General features: G+C 37.2%; 1 protein-coding gene across 2 annotated transcripts in view; it reads right to left on the reverse strand.

Moving 5' to 3' along the window:
• The window catches only part of runx2a (RUNX family transcription factor 2a), a gene marked incomplete at its 5' end in the record, with an annotated part of 67502 nt that overhangs the window by 11306 nt on the left and 32437 nt on the right, over positions 1–23759 (reverse strand). The window contains 2 exons of one of the 2 annotated variants that reach the window (XM_079832387.1): positions 1703–1879; positions 20859–20963. In XM_079832387.1, coding sequence (XP_079688513.1) covers positions 1703–1879; positions 20859–20963 — 282 coding nt within the window. The remainder of the gene's footprint in view (positions 1–1702; positions 1880–20858; positions 20964–23759) is intronic. The other variant, XM_079832386.1, reaches the window with a different exon arrangement.

Consider the following 23759-nt stretch of genomic DNA (forward strand, 5'->3'; position numbering starts at 1 on the left):
AAGTTTATGTGTTATAAATTCTATGTAGAATCAAATAAAAATAAAACAAATCAAAAGCTACTTTTTGTTATGTCTATTTGATGCTTTTTTCATTTAACACAATCATGACTTTAAATGATCTTTTGGGGGGAATTTCTCAGCCAAATTTGATGTGCGATTAATTAGATTTATTAATCGCCACATCGTGTAATTAATTAGATTAAATAATCACTTTGGCAGCCATAATACTGCTTTTAATTATTAAATAAATTAATTATTAGTACACTTTATTATATTTGGCTCATTAAATATAGAATTTTGAATACAATAAAATAAAATAGCACCATTGAAAACCATTGAAATTACATAAATTAATTAGTCATTTTACCGTATGATAATATTTTAATATATTACAAATAATATGTATTGCCTTTAATGTTTATTATGTTTTTGATGATTAAACAAATATAATATATAAATATAATGATATAAATTATATAAAATGTACAGAAAGCACAAAATATTATAATAATGAGAATCACCAATTAAACATACTAACTAAATAAATAAAAAGATGCATAAAAGGGGGATGAGAAGATCTTAATTTTGGGGTAACTGGACATGTTTTCGAGATTCTCCCTTATAAGAGTTCTTCATAATGAGTCTCATTGTGTACACAAAGTGGGTGACCTTTCTTTTTATAACAATTTGAAGACCAAGACGAGCTGACTAGTATAAAAGGCCATGGTATGTAAATAGCTTAATCACATTCAGAGCCAAGAACGGTTTCCTGTTTGCTTTCTACAGTATTCTAGTAAACACAGCGTCTGCTCTGACAGGAGAGAGACTGGAGACCATCCAAGAGAATGGCAAACATTATGCAAACTCTAAAGCTGAGCACATATGATACAAAAAAAAAATACCCCAAGCTCCAATACGCCAAAAGTGAAGCAGGAACTAATGAAAATATTTAGACAAATGTAATGGAATTAAAGCAATAGTTCACCCAAAAATGAAAATCTGTCATTATTTACTCACTCTCATGTCGTTCCAAACCCGTAAGCTGTTATTTTTTCCGTGGAACAAAAATAGAGGAATCTTCATTAATCTTCGCCAGAACCTGTTGAGTTTATTTGAGAGCTACAACGAAGGGGAAGATTTAAATGTGGGTCTGTTTCTCACTTAAAAATATCATATGTAGTAGCTTTTTTGTTGTTGTGAGTCCAAGAGAAGCATAAAGATTCTTCAAAACATCTTTTGTGTTTCAGGTTTGGGACGAGATGAGGGTGAGTGGAGAACGAGGCTTCATTTCTGGGTGAACTATCCCTTTAAGGTGTTGTAAGCAGCCAATCCCAAACAAAGATAATGTCTCATTCCGGGAAAAGTAGACAAAGGATTTGAGACTGTCAAACTTGGCACGTCCATCAGTATCTCCTGTTTAAATCTGATTCACTCTGAAAACCACTGTATGACATTTCTATTTCTTGCATCATGTAGCCTATCTTGCCTCTTACCCACACTCTTTTATCTTCACAGGCTTATCTTCGGCAAATCAGGCCTAGACGTTGCCTTGAATAAACCTACCTTTTCTCCAAATACAGATGTTTGTACAGTACACAAATCAAACGACTCGCCATTAAATATCACGCCAGAGGAAGGCCGACGGCCAGACAGGCTAAAATAGCTGCTTTAAAGGGAAAGGAAAATGCCTGGGCCGGTTTACCTGAGATCTGAGTTTGCCCCTGTGGATTGAAGGAGTTTGGCGTGGCGTTGAGAGACGGCCGGGGACTCTGGGTTTGCACGGCAACTCTCATGGTGGTCTGGCGTAAACGCTCTAACTCGCTCAGGCGCTCGGAGAACAGCGGCGGTTTTGGGGGGTCTTCCAGTTTCTGTCTGTGTCCTACCGAACAATATTAGACAGAAATTGCAGTTAATACACCACTGCTCGATTCTGGCCAACTTTAAAGGGAGAGTTCACCCAAAAAAATGAAAATTCTATCATTTGCACACCCTCATGTTGTTCCAAACCTGAATGTTTGAAAGTGAATGGGGATGTAGCATTAAAAAGCACTGTAAAAGGTTTGTAAAACTAGTCCATGCTCCATATTTTGAAGTAATATGAAAGTTTTGTGTGACGGACATGTGTAAACTCAAATAAAAACTTAAAATCTATCGTATGGCTTCAGAACACTTGCAAAAGTCACATTTTCATGGTGCTTTTATGGTGTTTCTGTCATTTTTGGTTCATTGTATAGAAAAGAGCAAGTTTGTAGATTGCCCACAATATCCTACAATGAAATTAGAGCACATTTAACTCTTAAAGGGATAGTTCACCAACTTATGAACATTCTGTCATCATTTACTCACCCTCATGTTGTTGCAAACCTATGTTTTTCTTTCTTCCGAGAAACTCAAAAAGAGATGCTGCTCTTTTTTGTAAAATGAATGGGGATGTATCATAAAAAAGCACAGTAAAAGTACTGTAAAACTAGCTCTGTTTCTTAAATCTTTTGAAGTCATAAAATAGTTTCGTGTGACGAACAGAACCAAATGAACAAATTAGATTTCAGAGCTCAATAGAGAAAATACATTTCAGTACATCTATTGTATTGCTTCAGAAGACATGCAATGAAGCACACATGGGGTATTTTTAGGGTAGTTTTATGGTGGTTGATTACTGTATGCAAAAGTGAAGTTTATAGATTCTCCAAAATGTCATTGAGATGAATAAATGTTACATTTATGCTTATGTTCAATATTTCAGGTCTTTTGAAGTTATAGTGTAGTGTGATGAACAGATGCAAATGAACCAATGAGATTTTAGAACTCAAATAACGACTTAAATTTTGAACACAAAGCAATCGTATGGCTTAATATGGGCTATTTTAGTGGTACTTTTGTTAGTTTTGGTCACTGTTTTGTCTGATAAAGATCAGTTTGTAGATTACCCAAAACATCTTAAAATGACAAAGTGAATAAATGATGGGTAAACTACACTTTTAAAGGGATACTTCACCAAATTAGGAACATTCAGTCATCTACACAACCTCACATTGGTTGAAACCTGATAGATTTGTGAGAGGAACAGACCAAAAATGTCAAAATTAAATTAAAAATCATTATTTACTCTTCCGCTTTTTATTGAAGGGAGATCTGAAATCTACAGCAGACGACAAGATTAAAATGACTGTTCCTCTGTTCCCACCAAACTGTTATTGTATGACATCAGAAGACGTGAAATATAGCGCACATGTTGTATAAAATGCATTATGACGCTTTTATCATAAATATTATGGTACATCCATAGACATTTTTCGAACGACATGATGGTGAGTAAATGTTTCACATTTGGGTGAACTGTCCCTTTAATGGACAACCAACAATTAAACTTCATTATTTACCAAACATCAAGACAAATGTGCAGATGAGCGTGTGGGTCAGATGCATCAGCGATCTCTGCATCTCTAATCACAGAGATCTCAGTTTTCACAATAGCGACCAGCATACAAAAGGAGGGGAAGTAAATCAACTTTCTACCTGCCTGTACATGTTGTTGTTTTACACCGTGGCATCCATCCAAAAGAATTCACAGTCAAATTACACAACTGCTTTATTTCCCTATTATTCCTATCATGCTTGACAGTATGTCTGTGAGTCATGACAAAAGCATGACCCGCCAATGTTTATTCATTCATTTCCCATAAAAGAGGACAGACTCAATCCTCTATCCTGCAATAAAGAGTACGAGTCACGCCATGCCCCCACGTCCACCCCCTTCCCGGCTCGGACCGATCACACATGAGCCACCCTTTCCAGTCCATACAGAGCTCAACATCTCTACTAAAGGACCTGAGTTCATTGGGACCGCACTGTTGTGTCAATACTTGAGAAGAATAAGTGTTAGAGAGGGACTTTGTGAGTCTTTTTTCCGCGTTTGTCTGTCTAGCCCCGGTCGGTTGCCCTGAATAGCCTGTAAAGTAAATATCACACAGAAGAAAAGAGAAACTCCTGCAACAGCTTGGCCGCTCTCCAGTTGGTTCGCTACTTCCAATCTCGCAAAACCTGATTGTGCTCTGGAGTTCGGTTGAGCAAACACAGCTCCTCATTCACAGGCTAATGCCGGCTGCACACAAGAGCACTTTGCGTCGGGAGCGTGAGTAATTCCCTGAAAGTATTCCCTCTCACTACGCTATAAAAGAAACAATCAATAAAAGGGAACCGGGTTCGTTTAGTTTAAGCGGCCGCAATGAATACGGCCCCTGTGTGTGTGTGTGCGTGCATGAAGGTGAGCTGCTCACACATTATTTATGTTATTACGAGTGACCAAATCTGCCAATACTTTCCCCAAATTTAAATGTACAAAATACTATATAAAGGCTCAAGTTTCACAGACAAAGCTTCGAATAATTCAGAAGAAGGCTATAGCAAGTAGCTTTTATAAACGTGCCTTGGACAAAAAACGATGGTGTACATCTTGAGACAAAACAATGGCAGTGACATATTTTAAGATATGTTGCATTGAGTCTGGGACTAGACTTAAAGCGATAGTTCACCCAAAAATGAAAATTATCCCATAATCTACTCACCCTCAAGCAATCCTAGCTGTATGTGACTTTCTTCTTTTAGACGAATACAATAGGAGTTATATAAAAAAATGTCCTGGCTAATCCAAGTATTATAATGGCAGTGAATGGCAGCCCAAAATTTGAAGCCCAAAAAAGTGCATCCATCCATTATAAAAGTAATCCATATGGCTCCGGGAGTTAATAAAGGCCTTCTGAAGTGAATAGATGGTTTTGTGTAAGAACATTTTTCACCTTTATTTCTATAGCGCTTTATACAATACAGCAATGGTTCTCAACCCTGATACTGGCGCCTCTCCAACACTGCACATTTTGAGTATCTCCTTTGTCTGACACACCGGCTGCATCCGAAATTGCATACTCTCTTGAGTAGGTGCTTATTTTGAATAAATAATGACTTCACGACTGCTAAAAAAAGTATGTACTACTATATAGTAGGCTACACTCTAAAAAATGCTGGGTTGTTTTTTCAACCCAAACGCCTGGTTGAGACTGTTGGGTAAGAATGCTGGGTTGATGTAACCCAATTTGGGTTGAAAGTTGTTCTTAACCAGCGGACGTTAAAGAGAGCATGCACGTCACGCAACAACACGGACGATACCAGTGCGAGAAGCCGCCATTTTCTCAGCGTCTTCGGATGGAAACGAGTGAAAGGCGGTTTATGGTAAGTAAAGACAAAAAAATGTAAGTCATTATCAATTGTTTTGAGTATTGTGAGATTTATTTGAAGGCGAAAAAAGTCAAGAAAAGAGCTTTAAATGGAAGTATTCGCATTTTTTGCCTCATTCGCAAGTGTAGTATGAATATAATTCAGATGTACTACATTCACAATTTGCAAACTTTGAAAAGATTCTAATATTGTTTCAAAGCAGTTTCACGGTAATAAACAAGAAAACAACAGAATATTTGATGGAATATTTGATGCAATCTTCATCAAATTGAGACCAATTCTGCTGTAAAACAGCCCAAAAAAGACAATACTGTCATTATTCAGCTCAAGTCAGTTTAGAGTTTATTGCTCTTTAATAACCTAATGGAGAACACTAAATATGATTTATTGGGAAAAGCAGACACATTAAGAGTATGGAACTTTTTATAGAGATTTTCATGAGCAATGTTCATCATGAGATTTCTGACTTTTGATTACAAAACTATGGAGGGGACACATAGAAATGTTTGATAACCCAAATATTTACATTCATGGCATTTAGCAGATGCTTTTATCCTAAGCAGCTTACACAACTGGATATCATATTCATCACTGTCAAGTGTCTTATGAACATGTTCTCAGCACCGCTGGAGAGGACAGAAGCAAAAGACTTTTGGAAGTCCAATGCTACATTTCCATAATGAAAAAAGGGATGCGGATGATTCAGCTTGAACTAGAGGAAAATCCCTAATGCTCATAACCTATGAGACATGCAGAATGCTCTCATGTTTACATCAGTGCCAAAAAATATGTCTCAATGGTAGAGCTCAAATATCCAAATGAAGAGCTCTCCATGAAGTAAAAAAAAGATCCTGTTATGGCAAAAATTTGGAATGTTAGATTTAATTTAAGGGTGAAAAACAAAACTGCTTTGACAAGCGGAAAAAAATAAAGTCATCTGTTATGCTCTACAAAACTCGCTGACAAAATGTTAGTTGGATGGTTGTCTCTTCTGCTCACCAAGCCTGCCTTTATTTGATCAAAAATACAGTAAAAACTGTAATATTGTGAAATATTATTACAATTTAAATTAATAAAAAAAACAGTCTTTAGTGTCACATGATCCTTCAGAAGTCATTCTAATATGCTGATTTGCTGCTCACTTATTTTTACTAACTTCTTATTATTATCGATGTTGAAAACAGTTGTGTTGCTTCATATTTTTAGAAATAGAAAGTTCAAATGAAATAAGAAAGTTTTACAAAATTATACGTTTTTGGTCAATTGAATGCATCCTTACTCAATATAAGTATTGATTTCTTCCAAAAACACGTCAAACTTTTAAACAGTAGTGTTAGCCTATGGGTTTTTTGGGATGGCAAAAATCGTCACACGCAATTTAATGCATCATTCATGCCAAAAAGTTTTAATAGTTATGGTTAGAGGTTTGTTTATATCCTTGAAAGGAATCTGTTTTTAATGCAAAAACGCCTTGGTAAATAATATGGGTGTATAAACACTGTGTGTCCGTAACGCTGGCGAAACCTCTGCCTGCATGTTAAATTGCCATATGATAGCGGCGTGACCCGCAATAACACCCTGTGCTCGTTAAACACCAGCACGCTTTCAACATCAAATATCAGCCAGAGCCGTCAGAGAGCATCAATCACGCCTCGGCGACACAGGGAATAAAACGCATGGAAGAAGAAAGGGAAACATACATCCGTCTAGATTTCATTTCTTTAATTGCTGTGCCGCGGAGGGCCGACTCCTCTGAAGAGTGAAACAATGGATTATTTCACATGGCAGATCTCGCGAAATTAGCAAGGGGAGGAAAAAAGCTTTTTAAGGACAGGACGAGGCCGAACGCCCGCTCAGTCAAAGGATCAGAAGTAGACGGAGAGGGGGAGAGAAATGGAGAAAGCTGACGGCAGCCAAGCAGCGCTGGAGTTTTGCCAGTCGCCTGTGTGGTCCGTGTGTTCCAAGCTTCAGGAAGTGAACTACGCCAAGAAGGGGCACACATGCTACTAGAGCTTTATAAATCGATGGGCCGACTGCAACAATCAGACACCATACAACCGTACAACTACCAAACAACCAAACTTTTATTTCAGGGCCAACACGTATTTGTGTGAGGGGTGATCTGGGGCCAGACCGGCTCGGTGCCGTAGGGTAATTGGTGCGAACGAACAAAAAATCCTCTATTAGCCTCATGTGACATGTGCATTATAAATAAAACATGCACATTAGGTTGATAGGGTGTCTCCACAGGCCAGAATCCTGGCGTGGCTCTCCTACTGAAGATGATCTGTGTATCTATCTGGTCAGATTAGTTGCAATGCTCCCTGAAAATCACATATTTTAGAGGTCAGATTGCTTCTGTTTTGTTGTAATGACACAATAGGGGTTAATGCAACAAGGATCAGTGTGTGTGTGGAGACTACTCTTGAAAAGTTTGGTCTTTTTTACTCAGGAAGGATCCTTTAAATTGACCAAATTCACCAAAAAATCCTGAAAAAAAAAGATTATGGTTTCTACAAAAATATAAGGCATGTACTATAAAAAGCATAAAATTATGTTTATTGAGTAGCCAATCAGCATATTAGAATGATTTCTGAATAATCATGTGGCTGGAGTAATGATGCTGAAAAATACATTTTAAAGAATATTAAAATAAAAAATATTTTTCTAAAATTGTAATAATATTTACCAATTTTACTATGTTAACTGTGTGAACATATTTAATAGAAGGAAGGACAAAACACTAAACTTGGTAAAGGTATTTTATCTGACAAAACAAGCTACATTTTTTATTTTACTATGCAGAAAAAATGCATAGAAAAACAAAAAACTTGCAGGAAAAAGCATACATTGACTACAACATAATCAGTTATTAAAATGTTGTTGGTTCTCTCTTGTTTTTCGTAATTTCTTTGTATGACAGCCTGGCCAAAAAGGATTGTGACACAATTTGGCATGTTTCATTGTGTTATCACAAATAAAACAAATAAAACAATTGACTACAACTACACAATATAGACACAAAATCTTTAACAAAATATTAATAATACTTGAATTGAGTTTATGAATTGAATTTATAAATATCTTCTTTTGTGTTCATACAGGTCTGGAACGGCACAAAGATGAGTAAATGAGGACCTGAGGAATGAACTGCTCTTTAAAGGTAGGGTAGGCAATTTCGGAGTGGCTATAGCAAGGCAGCTTTGAAAGCACGAGATCCCTCAGAGCGTCTCCAAGCCACGCCTCCTTCAAAACACATGAACGCAGTCTGCAAAGCGTCATGACAGACAGAGTTCAATTACCTCATGTCTTAAAGTACATTACATTACAATAATAATGAACATAAACAACTTACAGAGCTCTAGCTGTACCACCTGACTGCTGCAGATTCATTTCAGCGTTGATACACTCTAAAAAATGCTGGGTTAAAAACAACCCAAGTTGGGTTGAAAATGGACTAACCCAGCAATTGGGTTGTTTTAACCCAGCGGATGGGTTAAATGTTTGCATTGCTGGGTTAAAACGACCCATTCACTGGGTTAAAACAATCCAATTGCTGGGTTAGTCCATTTTCAACCCAACTTGGGTTGTTTTTAACCCAGCGTTTTTTAGAGTGTAGTAATGACATAGAAACGCAAAAATCATGCCATCTTGTAATTGCGGTTACGACATGGCATGAATGTTTCTGGAGGAACTGTAAAAGGAGGAACTTTTTTGTGGCGCTCGGTGACTGTCAACAACTCTTCATAACCTCATGGCGGGCGCTGATTATGCGGAGATATGGAAATACATATGTTGACAGACAGGTAGAAAATCATATCATTGCATTTGGACTGAATGCAATGATTGGACGAATATTTTTGGTCTTGAGACTTCCACAGATGATATATGTACATGTTTTAATATTTAGACCACTTCTATTATTGATTGCTATCAGGATGTGAAGAGAGTTCCAACCAGTAAAACTAAAAGTAAAAAAAGTGTTTATAAAAAATTGCCTACCCTGGTGATAATTGCAGTATATAAATAGGATTATTGCTGTTGGTAGAAAAACTGATTGAACTCTGGGTTTTACTGGGTTTTCACTTAAAAGGCTATTTTGGAACCGAGCAAAAACTGTTGGAATGATATTAGTTTGATTTTAGCACAACATTCCTTAAAAACATTTGAGCGTGCAATAATCCTAAAACATCCAAATATATTGCTAGTCATGTGTAACCCTCTATTGTTGATAGACAACTTCAAGTTTCTGTGCCAACAATAACAGTCACATACTTGTCTTATATTCACTTCTCATTCAAAGGTGTACTTGGGGAAAGTACACTGAAAGTCCTCATAGGGTTATTTTCAATGTCCCATGCTCACTTTTGTCTGAGGGGCCTATACCGTGTGTGTTTTGTGCGTGTCTACCTGTCTGGACACGCAGAGCGACGTTCAAAGAGAGAGAAACATCACAGGTTCACGGCTAATGCTAATTTCAGCACTGAGCAATTAGAGCGGCTCCGCGCAAACCGCAACGTAAACAATCTGACTCAATAGAAGATTTTATGTGCAACATATTGATTGTCAGAAGCTGTTATGCAAACAATACACTAAAACATGTGGTGGCATAACACTGAGGCTGCAAAAGAAAGATTTGTTCGTTCCATGGAAGCCTTAAAGCATTTCTTACATAGGGGAAAACAGAGCTACAATTTTGTTATATATATATATATAGCCTATATATATATAACTTATATATATATATTAGTTAGTTAGCGCTGATTCAGTAACAACATTTGTTTAAAAAGAAATGTAAAATAAGTTTGTTTTGGCACAAGCAATATGATATTATTATGTGGGGTTTTTTTTGTGATATTAATGTGTTAATTGGGAGTAATTTTTGTCATCAAAATTGCATTTTACCCTGCCTTGGTGTACCACAATCTTAATGAGAAGTAAATTAAGGAAAAAAGTGTGAGATAAAATTAAAAAAAGTGTGAAAAATAGATTGTGGCGGATAAACTCTAACATTTAGATAAAAGAACATTTAGACCATTTACCGCCCTGCTCTATGAAACGTGTTTGGCTGAGTTCTGCATGAGACAATAGCTCTTTTCCAGCCGTCTTCATGGCAGTCAAAACACAGCGTCACGGATAATCTTGGCAAATGCCTTTTTAAAAACAAGCCATGTTTTCCATCTCCCCTATGCGAGGTGGCATTAATTAACAGAGCCAACACAGGCAAAGCAGGACATTTTAATGTGCACTTTTCACATGCACTAAATTGCATGGATTTACCTTTATAAATACTGTCTAGATTGTGCATGCAACTTGTGGTAAAAATGCTTTGATATTTTTTAGTGACGTTCCAGTGACAACACATCACAGCACTGAACTAGAAGATCTTCAACACAGTCAAGTAAAGATTGATGATTCTGTATGTTATTGTATGAAATTATTTGATAATTAAGAAAATATGAATGGTAGTGGGTTCCTATGCCATTCTGATAACTGTTTTGCATATTGCTAGTTGGTTGCTAGGAGTTTGCTTAAAGTTTTTATGATATTCTGGTCTCTATAGATAAGTATTTGGGATTTGTTTTGTTTTATCATCCAGCAGGTGAAAATTGTACATCTGATTGCTTAGTAAAGTAACAGCACAGCTCTCCTCAATGACACACATGATTTGTGGAATCATTCATGGTCATAGAACCAAGGTTGTTATAGTTAAATGTGCTATATTTCATGTCTTTAAATAACTAAAACTAAAACCATTTATAAAAATCGCTACATGAAATATAACAAATGTTAATCAAAATAAAATACAAAAAAACCTTAAACTTATTTTATCTCAGCTAGTTTTAATGGTGCATTAAGCAATTTCTGAGAAACGCTGTTAAGAGTGGATCGGACCAGGCAGCACAACACACTTGTAGCCAATCAGCAATAGGGGGAATGTCCACTCATGATGGGGGAGGAGAGAGAGTGAGCCAATCAGCAGTAGGGGGCGTATCCACTCATGATGGGGGAGGAGAGAGAGTGAGCCATTCAGCGGTAGGGGGCGTGTCCACTCATGATGGGGAGGAGAGAGAGTGAGCCAATAAGCGGTAGGGGGCGTGTCCACTCATGATGGGGGAGGAGAGAGAGTGAGCCAATCAAAAACTGTCAACCAGGACAGTTTTGAATGTCATTGTTTGTCTGGAGCTGCTGGAGACTAACAAACAACTCTTGCTTGTATATAGTATACTCTTGTATACTGTGTTAATTTTTTGTTCTTTCTTGTTGTTTGTTCATCACCTTTGCTTTATTTTTCATGAAGCATTATTTTGTTATAAATATTGTTAAAACAGCATCTTGATCTCGTGGCAATTCGTACATATTTTACGAGGTGTCTAATTGGTATGAATTTGTATGAGCCCACTTGTATGAATGCGTACAATTTTTGCTACATTGTATTTGACGAGTTGCCCAATTCGTATGATTTCATATGAATGACCTAACCTCAAACCCCGCCCCTAAACCTACCCGTCACTGCGTTTTAGACAAATTTGCCACCTCGTAAAAATACGTACGAATTGGTCGTGATATAGAGTTGGATAAAGAGACATTCATGTCTCTGTACAATTTGGGGCCAGAGCAATGAAGGGAGGGGTTTCCAATAGCAACAGTTTCTCAGAAATCGCTTACTGCACCTTTAACATAAAATAACAAAAACTAAAACTGAAATAAAAACGAATACCAACTGAATTAAATTTTTTTTTATAAAAATGACAAAAACACGCAACAAATGACTAAAACTTTAACTAAAAGGAAAATGAAAACTTAGATTCTTAGAAAAATTTAAACAATAAAAACTATTAGCATCTCAGTGATACTACAATATCATTGCACAGCACAAACTCTGCAAGATAAGTTACATTCTAAATTTTAATAGGCTTTCGTGCTTGTTTAAATGATCAGTAAGTATGTGCCATAGTAAAATAAATGCTACACTCTTTGTATCTATGGTTTATAAACCAACCAAGTGAAGCCAACATTCCATAAACAGTTTAAAGAAGTCCATATGCCTCACTTGTGCTACTGTTCTTAGTTGCATCTGTCTGTTTTTTTGTAAAAAGTTATTTTGTTTTATATCACATAATAAGAATCAATTGGCATGATTGTATATTGATTTTGTTCTTTTCCCTCTCACAGGCTTATAGAGACGGTCTTTCACGTGTCAAGCCCACCAACAAACCAGCACTAAAGGATCAGATATCGGCGTAAGAATGCCGCTATTATGATGGTGTGCAAGGAACACTGGCAGTCATGGTGGTAAAAGTAACACAGGGCCCTCTCTGAACGGTCAGAGCCGCCCCTCCCAGTCTATTAGTCGAAATTGCTCTTAATAACCACAGTTACACGAGACCCGCCAAATGATTACAGCAGCATGCGGTTCACACTCATGGCCCTGTGTGACGAGACCAGTCAAGAGCTGCTGTGAAGAGTAGAATCGACAGACGAAAACCATAAATCTGATCATTTCGTAAAGCTACAGCAAGCACAACATGATTTGACACAGCATTCTCTTCAGTTACGCACTTAGTAGTTAGTCTTGTTGTGTGTCTTGGCTCCCATTGGCTAAAGATCATTGGATCAGTCTCTGGTTGAATCTCGCAAGGAATATTTTCTTTACAAATGAGTACACGTTGCTGGGGAATTTCACGCTAGACAAAATATATCTGCACTTTCTCAATAGCTTAAACGGTTCGGGCAAAGTATAGACCACCTTAGTAACAATGAAAGCACACAGTAACTGCTAATCAAGCGATCTTGCTACAGTGACACTGTATTGCTATTTTATTCTTGAAGTTAAGCCTGAGATCTTTTTCATTACAAGTAACGTGTGTTATGTAATCAGATTACTTTTTTTCAAGTAATGAGTAATGCATTACTTTTAAATTTACATTTACAGTAATTTTTTTGTTAAATAAGAAAATTGACCAGCCATATATGTTTTTTACCGGCCATTAAACAGTTTTTTTTTTTTGCAAAGATTGCCTGTAATTGTCTATTCCAATTTCGACACCACTTCTAAAACTACTATAGCCTAATTAATATAAATTTAAACAATTATTAAGGATAAGTCAAATTACAAGCAAAAGCTTACTTATACTGTACACGTGTTTACTTTCACGTTTGTTCTCTCCCCATGTTGAGAGAAACCAGGAGTAAGTGCAGGGGTGTTGTGTATACTGTGTAAATATGATGTTTACTGTAATTCTAGACTTTGGGCCCTATTTTAACAATCTGAGCGCATGGCGCAGGTGCTCTTAAGGTCTGTCCGAATACACTTTTGCTAGTTTAACGACGGGAAAAACGGTCTGCGTGCCAGGCGCATGGTCCAAAAGGGTTGTCCCTATTCTCTTAATGAGTCGTGGGTGTGTTTTGGGCGTAACGTGCAATAAACCAATCAGAGTCTCATCTCCCTTTCCCTTTAAAAGCCAGTTGCGCTGGCACCATGGCGGATTCGCTATTTACATGGCGGAATTTGCGAGCGGAAAGACTGAACGCTTCTCCAGAGAGGACTCTTTAATATTTAAAAAGTTTATGTGCTGCTGTGCATCCCTGTGTGTGTGTGTGTGTAATAAGCAGAGTGTACGCACATTGTGCACCCGCCTACAGGTGCGTATTACTAACACACACTTTAAATAACACAAAAAATACTGCGCTATTGACTTTAGTCGTTTTCAGTTCCTCAAAATATGCGCCTGAACACACCTCGTTTTAAGACCAGCACGCCCATGGGTGAACAGATGGACGCAAGTGCATTTGCTATTTAAACATCGTGACGCTGGAGGTGAAAATGATAACTGCATCGGGCTGAAACTAGCAAAAGCCTGCGTTGCTCTGGCGTTGCATTACGCTGGATGTATGATAGGGCCCTAAATGTGAGAGTGCATAAACTCATCTCACAAAGCGATGAGTAACACACACCATCACAATCTGAACAAGAAGTAAATGAGAAAAAAAACTGGGAACACTTAGAGGTGGAAAAATTCCACAAGAAGAACATATACACCGTTTACCCTCCTTCTATGAAGCGTGTAAAAATAGCCTCAATTGTGTTGGAATTTCAGGAGAAACATCCAAGACAAATTTGATACATAAACATAACGCAAACTCAATTAAACCTTCTGCATGAGCAATGAAAGAGCAACCTCTGAGCAATAAAACCGTCCTTTGGGAAAGAACTGTATGACGTTGAAACTTAATTAAAGGCCTGAATGTCTGTCTGTCTCTCTGAATGAGAGTTTTTGTGTGTGTGTGTCTCTCTCTCTCTGTTTTTCTCTCTTAAGCGCAGGAGGAATGTGTAAACAGGCAGAGGCAGCTACACGACACACTCACAGGACGTTGCACAACTCCGAATGCCTCTGAATGTGTCATTTCCTGCCTGGCCACCTGCCTTCCGCTTAGAAACAGCAGCATGCGGATGAGAAATAGACTTTGAGATGTAGGAGAGCAGATTGACCTGCATCATTATTTGCTTAAGAATAAAAGCTGTTAAATCACATAAAAGACCCCAGAAAACCTCAGAGAGGCTATTGTGTTTTTTAAGGTCAACATACACTCTTAAAAATAAAGGTTTCAAAGGGGGGTTTTCACAGTGATGCCATATATTAACCATTTTTGGTTCCCCAAAGAACCTTTCAGGTTTCTCTTATACTGTGTCTACACCGGATGCGATTGGTGCGATGCGACAAAAGACAACAGAATCCATTTTAATCAGTGATATTGTCTACAATGGATGCGGCCAGACGCAAGTGAAAAATCTCCAACAGTAAACTTATATCTCGTTCTATTTATGACGTACTGACACGAAGGACAAATGCTTTGCAACGGGCGCTTTGTCAGTGTAGCCATAACGGTCGCATCCGGTGTAGACACGGTAATAGAAGTAAAGGTTCTTTATTGGTATTGATGGTTTCATGAAGAACCTTGGAACATCCAAACCTTACCATCCTACAAAAGGTTCTTTATAGTAGAAAAAGGTTCTTCACACTCTTAAAAAAAGAAATGTTCCAAAAGGTTTTGCCATAGATGAACCATTTTGGGTTCCTCAAAGAATCTTTCAGTTAACCGTTCTTAAAAGAACCACTTGTTTTTCTTAGTGTGAAGAACTTTTTAATATTCTAAAGAATCATTTTCCACTATAAAGAACCCTTTGTGCGATGGAAAGGTTCCGTGGTTCTTCATGAAACCATCAATGCCATTAAAGAACCTTTACTTCTAAGAGTATAAGAAAAAAAAAAAAAGTATTTTAAGAACTGATCACTGAAAGGTTCTTTTAGGAACCAAAAATGGTTCATCTATTGCATCACTTCCGAAACCCGCTTTTGGAACATTTGAAGAACCTTTTTCCAGTATAAGGAACCTGTCCAGTGTAAAAGTTCTATGGATGTTAAAGGTTCTTCATGGAACCATCAATTCCAAATTCAAGGCTGGCATCAATGGTTCCATGAAGAACCTTTAACATCCATAGAACTTTCCACTGGACAGGTTCCTTATACTGGAAAAAGGTTCTTTAGATTTTTAAAATGTTCTTCAACTAAGAAAAATGGTTCTTTTGTAACATAAAATCAGAATTTATTTTATGCACTAAAATTGTCCTGCATGATCTTATTTGCGATTCATTGTTGCATGTTATTATTTCAAAGAAAAAAGGTTTTATATATTTTTTATATTATTAAATATTTATATTATATTATTTCAGTTAATGTTTATTTTATTTTAAGTAAAGTTTTTTCGCGGTTTTAGTCAACAATAATAAACTTGGTTTATACCAATAACTAAATAAAAAGACATCCACCAACAATATAATTCTGTAACTACGTCATCTAAAAGAAAAATGTTAGTCGTCAAAAAAAAAAAGGTTTGTGTTTACACCAACAGAAGCCATGTCATCGACTGCTATTTTCCTTGATAAACGCATGCACACAAAGCCAGAAAGAAAAAAATGAAGATGAATGAGCTGCGTGAGATGAAAGGCTTGTCACATCGCAGATGCCCAAAGGCACGATTAATCCGCTAATGAATGAAGATCACACACTGGCATAAATTGACTCCAAAACGCTGCTGCCAGATGTGTTAATTGAGATGAAGAGGAAAAGAGGGGGGAAAACGAGACTTTAAGAAGTGATATTGTTGGTTTAGCCGCCAGAAAGTTATCTATGAATGCGAGGCCAGTGGTGACAGCTGTGTGCCAGGCAGGTTGGCATGTTCTTTTTACAAACGTGCCAGGAAATTGCGCCAAGGCTGGATCTACAGCAGCGCTCATCAGTCTGTGTATATGATTGCGTGTTATGATGTGAGAGGAAATGTTGATGCTTCAATGCTCTGGGTGGTAACCAGGGCCTTGCTATGGAGTTGCTAAGGTGGTCTGAGAGATAGGAGTGCACAAGTCGAGTTCCAGTCCATTCATTTTTCTCCATAGGGAAATTTTTAGCACACTGTAAAAAAAAGTTGCTGTCTTAAATTTTCAAGTACAATCAACTTGGATGTTTAAGTAATTTCATTTAAACTTAAATTACATTAAACTGACCTTAAAAAATAATTAAATCTCGTAAAAAATGTTTAATTGCTTAACTTATTTTGATGAGTTAAAGCAATGTAAAATGTCATAATTTATTGATTATATAATTTTTTACAGTGCAGTAAGTGACCTGTTGTGAGCCCTGAGGTTGTTAATTTACGGTATATGCTTTTGCTGAAACCATCAGCCTGCATTATTTCAACATATTTTTTTGTCAACATAAATCATGTTTAACAGCGGAATTTCATGCTATGAAGAATATTTCACCAATCAGACGTCGCAAGCAAATCGTGCTAAAAGATCTCTCTTCACTCCCATGAAGCTGTAAAGGTGAATTACAAAATCGAGTCTCCCTACACTCTCATAAATACTACATACTGTATTTGTATATATATACACTATAAAAAAATTCAGCTTGGATATTATCCAGTAATTTTACAGATCTTTCAATTAACCCGAAAACAGAACACAATGCAAAGTGTAATTCAAAATACAGGTAAAAAAAAAAAAAAAAAAAATCCTTCACATGTATACAGTATATTGTGCCCTATTTTTACAGACTTTTTTTTACAGTGTATATATAAATTGACAAGGGCCAAATTGTGATGGCTAGACGACTGGGTCAGAGCATCTCCAAAACTGCAGCTCTTGTGGGGTGTTCCCGGTCTTCAGTGGTCAGTATCTATCAAAAGTGTTCCGAGGAAGGAACAGTGGTGAACCGGCGACAGGGTCATGGGCAGCCAAGGCTCATTGATGCACATGGGGAGCGAAGGCTTGTCCAAACAGACAAGCTTAAACAGACACAGGACTTAAAGGACCTGCTGCTAACATCTTGGTGCCAGATACCACAGTACACATTCAGGGGTCTAGTGGAGTGCATGCCCTTAACGGGTCAGGGCTGTTTTGACAGCAAAAGGGGAACCAACAATATTAGGAAGGTGGTCATAATGTAATGACTGATCTATGTATATATATATGTGTGTGTGTGTGTGTGTGTGTGTGTGTGTGTGTGTGTGTGTGTGTGTGTGTGTGTGTGTGTGTGTGTGTGTGTGTGTGTGTGTGTGTGTGTGTGTGTGTGTGTGTGTGTGTGTGTGTGTGTGTGTGTGTCAACAACTTTAAATTAATCATTTTAACAAAAAAAATATTTTTTTATTCAAATATGCCATTCGCAGTAGGCCTATTTCATGGGATTGTTTTGTTTTGAATCAAAGTTTATAATGTGATTCACCTCATATCTGGTTTGTTCTTTAACAAATACTTTTTTTTAAATCCCTCGAAAAAAAAAGAAAAGAAAAAAAAAAAAGACTTCCGGAACCAAAAAGACTGAAAAAGTGTATCTGCACTATTGAACACATTGCTATGTGGTTACTTACTAGTCCAAATCAGTTTTTTTTATATTATGGTCTATATCTCAGCTCCCTCCTTGGAAATTAATGGGATTTTTTGTGTGCAGTAATTCAGAAACGTACAGTAACATCACATTAAAAGCTTGCTGTCATATCATGAACGCGTTGAGTAATTTCACGACCGAAAACGAACAAATTTGCATAAAACGTAAAGAGTAAGAAACATCTGTCAGTCACCGTTAACGGTTGATGGAATCTGATCTACTTTTACTGGATTATTGCGAAGAACTTTGGCCGTAATGTCCGATTTCAGCAGACTTTAATATAAACGTACTAAAGAAAGTCAAGCACTGTGTGTTCCTGGTTCTATTCTCTGCCACATGAAAGTAATTCATGACAGCTTGTGTGTATTTACGAGTCCTGGGGCTCAGTGTGAAAATTGAAATTTGGCAGCGTCTTCTAACAGTTTGCTTTTTTTCAGGTAGTGAGAGCAACTGAGAAGTTTAGGCACGAGAACAGCAAGGACTGCACACAACTCACAAGTCCAGACATCAACTCCGATGAAGTGGCTTTTTCATAATTGAAGCATAACTGGAGCTTTTTGCCAGATCAGGTTCCTTTGAAAGAGAAAACATGGGCTGTTTCTCTTTTCCGGGACAAGTCTCTGTTCAGTGTATCGGTAAAACAAAGCATCAAAGTTTCTTTTATTGTCTGAGAAATGTCACAATGGTTCCTATAAATCTAGCTGATCATATAATGACCCAATATTGATGGTTAAAATGGATTTTGTTTTTCCTTTTCTGGAAATATATCCCGACCTTCTTTGTAACCCAACAATAGGAAGGATTATTCTTTCAGTGCTTCATATACAGTACTAAGAGTATGGCTGTGTTCAGAATATGTGTTCAGTGTACTAGTGTAGTATTCTTAAAGTCCCCCTGTGGTGAAAATCAAGTTTTTAATGTTGTTTGTATGTCTATGTGGTGTTTTTAATATGCTTTCAGACAAAACATGAGCAAATTCATAAGTCGACACCGTTGCTGAGTATTTTCTCCTTAAAACTGCATTAATCTAAAGACAGTCTCGAAACTGCTGGTGTTTCTGTCGTCACAAACTACCTTGAATCCAATCACGTCAACATGCGGGCTGGCTTTAGCATATCATGAACTATTCTCTGAAGGGGAGTCTCAAAAGAAGCCAGGTTCCCCCGATATATTTTTCTGATGATATGAAAAATCGGGTACATATAGCAGGTCAATTATGTATATAATGTGTATTATGATGTTATGATGAACTATATGCCTTTCCCCACTGACATTCTGAGTTGTTCAATGTGTTTCTATGGATGCTGATAGTTAGGTTTGTGTAACATTAGCAAAACCTTATTAGCTGTTTCATAACATACTCAAGGAAAAGGCTAATCATATTAATTACTGTTATGTGTCATAGGTACCGATACCTATGTGTCTACTACAAGTTGAGCTGGTGGGAGTGACTGGAGGCGGGGCTAATTTGCCTATTCATGGTTCCACGTATACTAAATGAAGCAAAGGTGTAGAGTTACATTTGAGCTATTTTAAGGCATGAAGCTTTCACAAGAAAAAAAAAAAAAAACAACTTACATTTGCCATTTTGGTGATCAAAGATGAGCATGCTAATTATTAACTAAAGGGGGATTTTAAAGGAATAGTTCACCCAAAAATAAAAATTATTCCATCATTTACTCACCCTCAAGCCATCTTATGACTTTCTTCTTTCAGCCGAACACAATCTGAGTTAAAATAAATACTATCCTGGCTCTTCCCAGCTTTGCAATGGCATTGAATAGTGCTAGAGTTTGTGAAACTCCAAAAATCCATCCATCATAAAAGTAATCTATACGACTCCAATGGGTTAATAAATGCCTTCTGAAGTTAAATGATGGGTTTTTGGAAGAAAAATATCCATATGTAAAACTTTAACTATAATCAGTTTAATGTGTGTGCATTTTCTGTATGCATGCAATACCAACATTTGCTTACATACTGAATACTGTATGAAAGCCAATTTTTAATACATCAAAATACTATTAAGGGCTTGCTACTCCAACATTTTACATATTAATTGAATGTGTTACTTGTCATTCTTTGCAATTAATTGTGAAAATTGTGAGAAAGCTGTTTTGCATTTTTAAATCCAATTTTGTAAAAATGTCTTTACTCTTGGCAGTCACAAAATGTAAAATACATGTTAAAAATGATGGTAATTATTAATCAGGGCTACATTATTCATGTTTCTTCATCACGCGGGAAATGGAAGTCGAGCGGATTAGAAACAGCAGATTGTATACTGCTCGGTATGCACTGCAGTACATTCAGAAGAGAGCAAGAGCACAGGTCAAAGTTCAAACGGCTCACTCTTAAGAGCACGTTGACGGACAGACACAAGAGGCCAATACAGTAAACATTTTCACAAGTCAAGCGGCCTTGACAGCACGTGTTTGTATTTGCCTCTCGCTGAACATGCCTGCTGCTCCTCAAAGGCCGTCTTTGTGCATTGAGGCGTGTTGAATCCATTTTTTAAAACAGTACCGTAACACAATCTATGCATCAATTCATGCATCAGGCCACACGTCTCGTCCCACTGGCTGAGCGGATGGGCGTTATGCCAGTGGCCGCGACACAAAATCATTCATCTCTCGATTTGGGCGCGTGCTAATCACATGACGTTTGATATTTGGTACTCACTTCGCGGCTCCCGCGGTCCGTCCACTGTGACCTTTATGGCTCGATGGTAAGTCGCCACTTGCGGTGGGTTCGTGAATACTGTGATTGTCAGCGTGAAGCTCTTTCCTGCAAAACACAAAAAGGTTCAAACCCGATTAATCCGCCGGACAATGTGTCGCATTCATTCATAGCAGTCATTTGCATATCTCTGCTGGTGACGGTGATGACTGTGGGATTTTAACTGCGAGGAACTCAAGCGATTGAAAAGGCCTGGGCACAACGGACAATAATGGAATAAGTTTGGAAAAGGAGCCTTTTGCTGAGATTTGAATTTGTAATATTCAGTTGTTGGACATGACAAATCAGAAATGCATAAAACAGGCAATATTAGGTTTTATATTAATACATGCAAGAATAAACTGTGTATATCTTGTGCAACAGTGGCTGCACTAGGCCGGAGCTTGCTGGGGCTATAGAGCCCCCCTCCCCCAGTGTCAGACTCCTAGGCTGAATCCGAAATCGCCCCCTATACCCTCAAATAGGGAACTATTTGAGGGGACAGCCATTTGTTGTGGTGTCCGAAAACATAGTGGACGTTATTGAGTGCACTCATTCAATCCCACACTGCACCGCAATAATGAGTGTACAGCCGATGACCACACAATGGCTGACCGACTTCACTCACTCGTTTTCATTCACTCCTTCAAGTGAACTATATTAGTGGACTAACGTAGGGAATAGTGAATGAGGGTTTAGGGTGGCGATTTCGGATTCAGCCCTATTGTCGCTTATACATTAAAAGTAAATAAGACCTACATTAAAAATAAAAAGTCATTATAAACAAAATACGGTTTAATAAAATAAGGTTTAATAATGTTTTGATGGGGGAGGAGTCAATTGCACGCTCAGGTACGGCACGCATTTGCGAATGGCGATCATAATGGTGCAAGAGATTGCGGAATTCAGACACATGGATTTTAATATAAATACTTGCACTTTGTTAGCTCTAGCCTGGTAATGAAAAAAAAAAAACTAAAATTGTTTTCGATCTTGAAGGCCGACTGAAGTGCCTTGAATGAAACATGTGTTGATGTAATTTCCACTGAAACAGGAAGACAGAGCGGGATGCATCGAACAGCTCCTCGTCTATTTACAATAGCCAATAGCGTTTAGTATTTATCACAGCTCGGCCAGAGCAGTTGAGCTTGGTAAAGCCGCAGTTTCCTCATAATCTCAAATCGTTTCTCCTAATATCCTCCATTATCGCTTTAAAGGGTTAGTTCACCCAAAAATGAAAATTACCCCATGATTTGCGCACCCTCAAGTCATCCTAGGTGTCTATGACATTCTTCTTTCATACGAATAAAATCGGAGTTAAATTAAAAAATTCCTGGCTCTTCCAAGCTTTATAATGGCAGTGAATGTTGCTCTGTTTTTGAAGTCCATAAAAGTGCACCAATCCATCATATAACTGCTCCACATGGCTCCGGGGGGTTAATAAAGGCCTTCTGAAGCGAAGCCATGCGTTTGTGTAAGAAAAATATCCATATATAAAACTTTATAAAGTAAAATATCTAGCTTCCGCCAGATTGGAAAAAAACGTAACTGTGTGCAATGTCATTAGACAAGCATTTTGAACTGCGAGAGGCACTACACTTTTTTGCGTTGACTCATACATATGATCCTCTCTGTGCTATCGTGCCTCGGGAACGGAGAAGACGAATGGAATGCTCCAATGGAAAGCATATTTACACTGAATCGGTCCCTATCCCCTATATAGTGCACTATGTGCCATTCAACATTTAGAAAATAGTCATTGTGTGAACAAGTGACCGATTTCAGCCACAGCTTCAGCGTCTATTTATAGTTTAGGGGGCAGGACACTTCAGATTCTAGAGAGCATTTGATTGGACAGAGAATCTGGTGAGAAGCTGAACTGCAGCGTGATGTCATCAGAATCATTGATCCATATTGGCGTAAGTGAGAGACTGTAAGTTCTGAACGCTTATACAGTATCTTCCAAATGTGAATTTGGCATTGTTTTGGAGCACACTAGCTTATAGATAACAATAAGGCTAACATATTCATACTAAACGCCAAAAAACATGCATTTTGATTCCATGGCGACTTTAACATACACGCGTTAAACAGACAACTTTTGTGCCTCGTCTTCGAATGATAACCCTAATGATTTTCAGTTTCTGTGTCAAGTTAAAAATTCAACTTTTTATTCAACAAATTCAATCTGGATTTTTAAAAGCACAATCACGCTCCTTCATTTAGCTGTATCATTATCTGTTCCAGCCTGATGGTGAAACTGTCCAGACTAAATACATAGACACCTATATGCGTTATTGATTAAAAGGGCTGATGATATACTAATACAAATATTCAGCTAAATTGAGACCGAGCTTAATAACGGCACACTTTTACAATGTGACCTTGTAAATGTATAATGTAAGATAAAATGGAAAAGTAAATAAGTACAATGCAATAAATGCAGGGTATTGAATTTATTGATGCATTTTTTTTGTCTTAGCATTATATAAATATAAACACCAATGAAAATCAGAAAAGTTATTATATATTTTAAATGATTAAATATATATTGTTAGTATTTTTAAATATATTTTTTATTATTATGTAAACATTTAAATGTATTAATATTTAATTCGTTGAATATTAGATTAATAAATATTTATTACTATAATCAATTGCATATTTTTATTAATATGTATTTTTTTATATTAACATTTATAATTTACTGCAAAGAAATGTCATTTACAGTATACTTTGTTATAGGTTGGTCTCCCTTTATGATTTTGAAAATGAGACTGACCAGAATTTTTACTTTTGGACTACTGCTGCAAAATAATACAGAACCCTGTTAACATTTTCTAGCATGTTCTCACGCAGTGGCAT

The sequence above is a fragment of the Gobio gobio genome, assembly GCF_949357685.1.
Source record: "Gobio gobio genome assembly, chromosome: 13".
NCBI classification, from domain to species: domain Eukaryota; kingdom Metazoa; phylum Chordata; class Actinopteri; order Cypriniformes; family Gobionidae; genus Gobio; species Gobio gobio.